At 44.3% G+C, this 6631-nt stretch overlaps 1 protein-coding gene across 1 annotated transcript in view; it reads left to right on the plus strand.

The window, feature by feature from the left end:
• MUC13 (mucin 13, cell surface associated) overlaps positions 1-3175 on the plus strand; it is a 31441-nt gene extending 28266 nt beyond the window's left edge. Inside the window, exons 11-12 of the mRNA XM_011950770.1 lie at positions 303-504; positions 1885-3175. Of these exons, the coding sequence (XP_011806160.1) occupies positions 303-504 (202 nt within the window). The 3' untranslated portion in view covers positions 1885-3175. The remainder of the gene's footprint in view (positions 1-302; positions 505-1884) is intronic.
• The last annotated feature ends 3456 nt before the right edge of the window (positions 3176-6631 follow it).

Below are 6631 nucleotides of genomic sequence, written 5' to 3' on the forward strand. Positions count from 1 at the left end.
AGCCAGGATGGTCTCGATTTCCTGACCTCGTGATCCGCCCGTCTCGGCCTCCCAAAGTGCTGGGATTACAGGCTTGAGCCACCGCGCCCGGCCGCAACTTACTCTTAATTGGTTCAGAAATGTTAATAATTGGGGAATCTGGGTGATAAGTGTGTGAGAACACTGTAATATATGTATTTTGTAACTTACAAATAAATGTGAAATTATTTCAGAATTTGAAAATATTTTTAAAAATAACATTAACATTTACTTCAAGAAACTTTCTGCCATTGTCAAATCCTAATTCCTCTTACTGATTACAGATCAAATAACAAAAAGAAGGATATTGAAGAAGAGAACTTGATTGACGAAGACTTTCAAAATCTAAAACTGCGGTCGACAGGCTTCACCAATGTTGGAGCAGAAGGGAGCATCTTTCCTAAGGTCAGGATAGCGGCCTCCAGAGACAGCCAGATGCAAAATCCCTATGTAAGCCAGAGCAACGTGCCCCGCCCTGACTATTAGGTGAGTCAGTGGGCTTTCCCTCCTACTTTTGGGAGTGAATGCACCAGGGCAGGGCAGAGACCTGGTTGTTGGATCTTCAATCCTTGGCTGCCCTACAGGCTTTCTTTTTCTTTTTCTTAACTGAAAGAGAGAGAGCTCAAAAAGTGAGTTCTCTGCTGTTGTAACTCTGAGCATCTATGTGATTTCAGACACATCACTTAATTTCCCTGGCCTTTGATTTTCTCATCTGTAAAAAGGGCAGCTTAATTTAGATGCCCCTAAGGTCCTTTAGATTACCAACTTCCATGAATATGACTCCAGAGATTATGATGATACTTCTCAGGCTGTTTAAAGACCTAGGTCCTCCGTCAGGACCAGGGAAGGACATTGGATGTAAACATAGCTCTGTGGGATCCTTTTCACCAGGCTGTGTAAAGGCAATGCTCTTTCCCTGCTGCTTGATCTCAAGGCAACTCAATCTATTTTTTTAGTTCTATTTGTTGTTGTTGTTGTTGTTATTGTTTTGAGACAGGGTCTCACTCTGTCACCCAGACTTGAGACCAGTGGTATGATCTTGGCTCACTGCAGCCTCAACCTCCTGGGCTCAAGTGATCCTCCTACCTCAGCCTCCCAAGTAGCTGGGACTACAGGCACATGCCACCATGCCTGGCTAATTTTGGTATTTTTTGTAGAGATGGGGGTTTCTGCCATGTTGCCCAGTCTGGTATCAAATTCCTGAGCTCCAGTGATCCTCCTTCCTCGTCCTCCCAAAGTGCTGGGATTATAGGCATGAGCCACTGAACTGGGCATCAGTCCATTTCTAAAGAGATAAAATGGAGCTTAGCTTGTTGGCTCATCCCCATACTCCTAGCACTTTGGGAGCCGGAGGCAGGAGAATCGCTTGAGCCCAAGAGTTTGAGACCAGCCTGGGCAAATAATGAGACCCCATCTCTACAAAAAATAATAATAATAAAAAGATAGCTTTTTTTTTTTAAAGGAGATAAGGCTAGTTAGGCTGGCGATACTGTATTTCTCTAGGGAGAACTTTCAAGGACAATAGCTTGTACCCACTGGGTTTGTACTGGATAATCATAGCTGGCACTGCTTAGTGTGATTGAATGAAATGTTGAAAGGAGGAAGCCTGTATGAGACTTTTGGAGGAAGAGTGACAGGAGACTGAGATGGAAAGAAGGAAGATGGTGAAGGAAGAGGAGAAAGGGAGCTGGGGAAGAGATGGGGAATGGAAGAGACACGAGAGAAACGATAGAGAGAATGTGGGAGAAAGCTGAAGAAGACAAATAATGAAAGTAATGTTAATAATTTACAGATCTAAATGATCTCATATGTTTCTCTTGGAGTATTTTCTAAGAGTATTATCTCTCCCTCTCTCTTTCTGTCTAGAATCATAAGAATGTGGAACCCGCCATGGCCCCCAAACAATGTACAAGCTATTATTCAGAGCATTTAGAAAGACTGATGGAGAAGTGAGCACCAGTAAAGATCTGGCCTCCAGGGGTTTTCTTCCATCTGACATTTGCCTGCCTCTCTAAATGGAAGTTGTGGATGTTTGCAACGAATCCAGCTCGCTTGCAAAATGAGAGTCTATGACATTAAATGTAGTAGATGCTATTAGATGCTTGTCAGAGAGGTGGTTTTCTTCGATCAGTACAAAGTACTGAGACAATGGTTAGGGTTGTTTTTTAAATTTTTTTTCCTGGTAGGGCAACAAGAATCATTTCCAATGTAGAGGAAAGCCCCCAGCATTGCTTGCTATACATTGCCTTTGAGTTGAGATAAATGACTTAATTCCCCTGGGAAACATATGCATCAACTGTGGAGGTCCAAGGAGATGAGAAGAGATACTCACCATCTTTCAAGGGTCACAAGCTCACTCTCTGACACATCCGAATAGGGATACTGCTTCTATCCCTCCAATGGAGGGATTTTGGCAACCTTTGAACAGCTCAGAGCTTGCAACCTAGCCTCACCCAAGAAGCCTGGAAGGAGACATATCTCTCAGCTTTTTCAGGAGGCGTGACTGGGAATCCAGGAACTTTCTGATGCTAATTAGAAGGCCTAGACTAAAAATGTCCACTATGAGGTACACTCTACAGTTTTTGAAATGCTAAGAGGCAGAAGGGGCAGAGCGTAAAAAAAACATGACCAGGTAGAAGGAAGAGAGGCAGAGGAAACTGGGCGGGGAGGATGAATTAGAGAGGAGGCACCTGAGATCCACCTTCTTCCTTAGGTCCCCTCCTCCATCAGCAAAGGAGCACTTCTCTAATCATGCCCTTCCAAAGACTGGCTGGGAGAAGATGTAAAAACAAAAAACCCAGGAGTAAGAGCCTTAGGTCAGTTTGAAATTGGAGACATGCTGTCTGGCGAAGGGTGAGAGAGGCAGCTTAAGCTCAGGAGTCCAGCCGCCCAGCCTCGGAGTATAGGTTCCTGAGGTGTGCCTTTGGAGCCTCAGCCTTCCCTGGTGACAGAGGCTTAGCTGTGGCCACCAACACACACAGCCACACACACACACACACGAATGGGGGCAACCACATCCAGCACAAGCTTTTACAAATGTTATTAGTGTCCTTTTTTTTATTTCTAATGTCTTGTCCTCTTAAAAGTTATTTTATTTGTTATTATTTGTTCTTGAATGTTAATTGTGAATGGTAAAGCAATAAAGTGTCAGATGGTGTCCTTTCTTGTGTTTGGGGCTTTTTTTTTTTTTTTTTGAGACACGGTCTCGCTCTGTCACCCAAGCTGGAGTGCAGTAGTGTGAACATGACTCACTGTAGCCTCAAACTCCTGGGTTCAAACAATCCTCACATATCAGCCTCCTGAGTAGGTGGGGCTACAGGAGTGTGCTATCATGCCCAGCTAATTTTTTTTTTTTTCGGTAGAGACAGGGTCTCACTATGTTGCCCAGGCTAAGTTTGGGGGTTTTGATGATGCACACAGCAGTTAGTCTCATTTTAAATAGACATGGTAAATGGGAGTGATTGACATCTGCTGTCCTTATTAGGGGTTATTGGATTACCCAAGGTAACATTCTACTGGACAGGAGACATTTGCTTCTCCCATGCACATCCCACTCATACCCCATGATGGAGTGGCCAAGCATTTTGGGTGGGGCTGATCCTGCTCCCAGCTACAGAGGCTGGCCCTGGTTGACTCAAGCCAGTCAGTGAAATCCCATGCCTCCTTGCCACAGTAATTGTCCTAAAAGTGAACATGTGGCATAAGTGGATACAATTAGAATAAAGCCTAAACTTTGGTAGGAAGTTTGGAGAAAGAGAAACTTTCTTGTTCTGAAAAGTGGGCTTGAGGGTGTGAGGTCTTAAACTGCTTCTGTTTTGCTGGGGACAAAGCTGACACACAGGTGAAGAGCTGAGAGAACCAGAGAGAAATGGACCTGGCACCTTGATCAAACCATACCTGAAGGCTCTGGCCTTTCCTCAGCTACAAGGCCAATTTGAGTAGTTTTTTCCTGTTATTTGCAGTCAAAAAATCCTCACTGATACCACTTGTGTTTATTCTTGTATTCTCATGGCTAAGTGGTGAATCACTTTACAAGAAACATACTCTTATGAGCTATTAATGCCCCACTAAAGAAATCAGCCATAAACCAATCAGTTAACAGCAGCAGAGTTAATGAAGGCAGAACTCAAAATTGGCTGGCCACTGTAATTTGTCATCACAGACTCTACTTCTGACCTGCATATTACCCCCTTTATATTTAAATATGGTTCTGGATTCAGTACTAGCAGAAGGCTATTGGAACCTTATTTCTAAAGAGGCCTTTCCCCCTTCCTGATCCCCCTTTGAACCAGAGCATGCCAGCTCCTGTCACTTCTCAAAGGTCCTGAGCCATACTAATTCTGGGCTTCCTGGGCCATTCTTCAAAGACTTCCATTGCTATTGTTTGAATAAAAAAATCTCCTAAACATGTATATGTATAATGTTTATGAAAATGGCTTTTGCATTTGCATTAAAAAAGTTCTTTTTGGTTATTGTGCAACATGACCTACAATTCATTTGTTTCTGCCTGCTGGTACCATTGCAAAGGTTTCCTTACTAATCGTCCTGCCATCTTGGGGGCTGTCAGAGTGAACTTTCTATGATGCATATCTGATTGTGACACTCCCTTGCTTAAGCTTTCAGGGGTCGTTCACTGAGAAATAGAGCTCATAGAATAAAAGACTCCTGGTGGCATGGCACTGCTAGATATCCGGTTACTGCCACTGATTGTGCTGGCTTTGCCTCATGCCCCTCCCCACGGTGCACTAACACTTTGGCCACACCTGCTGTTTCCTAAACACACCACCTCTTTAATTAATTAATTTTTTTTTTTTTTTTTTTGAGACAAGATCTGGCTCTGTTGCCCAGCCTGGAGTGCAGTGGTGCGATCCTGGCTCATTGCAAACTGCCTCCCAGGCTTAAGCCATCCTCCCACCTCAGCCTCCTGAGTAGCTGGGACTACAGGCACATGCCACCACACCTGGCTAATTTCTGGGTTTTTGTAGAGACGAGATTTTGCCATGTCACCAGGCTGGTCTCAAATTCGTGAGCTCAAGCAATCCACCTGCCTTGGCATCCCAAAGTGCTGAGATTATAGACATAAGCCATCGTGCCCAGCCAATATACCATCTCTTCATGCCTCCATTCCTTTGCTCATGTTTCCCCTCATGCTTATGCTTTCCCATTTGGGAATGCCCATTTCCTTCAACTACCTAATGTCTTAATCTGTTCGAGCTGCTATTACGAACTACTACAGACTGAATGGCTTACAAACAATGTAAGTTATTTCTCACAGTTCTGGAGGCTGGGAAGTCCAAGATCAAGGTGTTAGCCAATTTGGTGTCTGGTGAGGACCCAGTTCCTCATCTTTTCACTGCAACCTCACATGTTGGAAGGGGCAAGAGATCTCTCTGGGTTTTGTTTTGTTTTGTTTAGATGGAGTCTCGCTCTGTCACCCAGGCTGGAGTGCAGTGGCACGATCTTGGCTTACTGCAACCTCTGCCTCTTGGGTTCAAGCAATTCTCCTGCCTCAGCATCTTGAGTAGCTGTGACTACCGGTGCCCGCCATCATGCCCAGCTAATTTTTTGTAATTTTTAGTAGAGACGAGGTTTTACCATGTTAGCCAGGATGGTCTCCATCTCCTGACTTTGTGGATCTGCCCGCCTCAGCATCCCAAAGTGCTGGGATTACAGGCGTGAGCCGCTGAACCCGGCCTGGGGTCTCTTTTACAGGGACATTAATCCCATCCATGAGGGCTCCATCCCCATGACCTAATAACTTACCAAAGGTCCCACCTTCTAATAGCATCATATCAGGCCTTAGGATTTAATACATGAATCTTGAGGATACCTAAACATTTAGACCATGGCACCTGATAAATACTTCCATCTGTCTAGATCAACTAAACCATTATCTCCTCTGGCTAGCTTTTCCTAATTCTTCCTTTCTTCCCCCAGCACTCTCAAGTAGAATTGCCTCCTTCATGTCTCAACTGGTTCTGTAACCAGTTCCCCCAGGGAAATGGTTGTATATGGTTCCTTCTCACCCAGCACAATGCCTGACATAGAACAAGTATTAAATAATTGTGAAATGGGAGTGTAAAACAGGACTCTTGCAGCTCAACCTTGAAGAATATGTTCATTATCTTGATTGTGGCACTGGTTTCACAAGTATACACATATGTCAAACATTGTCCAATTGTACACTTTATAAATGTACACTTTGGTGTATATCAATTATACCTTCACAAAATTGGGTTTTTTTATTTTTAATTTTTAAGTGGGGAGTGAATTATTATGTAAAGCTGTCTCCAACCTTGAGGACACCTTCTAGGCACAGCCCTAAGACAAGATGAGAAAACGCACATGTCACACTGCTGGCTCTCAGCATTAGACTGAAGGTCCTCTGAGGTCGGCTTTGGGTGAAACAGCATGGGATGGCCCGCTGCCTTGACAGCAGCAGGTCTTAGCTTCACAATGGGATCCCCCGAGGAGCTATAAAAGCCACTGATGCCTAGGTCCCATTCCAGAGCACTTCATCAGGCTAGGCAGACCTGAGTCTCAGGAGTATTTAAACTCTTACCTGCATGGTTCTCTCTCTCTCTCTCTCTCTCTCTCTCTCTCTCTCTCTCTC

The sequence above is a fragment of the Colobus angolensis genome, unplaced genomic scaffold, assembly GCF_000951035.1.
Source record: "Colobus angolensis palliatus isolate OR3802 unplaced genomic scaffold, Cang.pa_1.0 Scaffold31, whole genome shotgun sequence".
NCBI classification, from domain to species: domain Eukaryota; kingdom Metazoa; phylum Chordata; class Mammalia; order Primates; family Cercopithecidae; genus Colobus; species Colobus angolensis.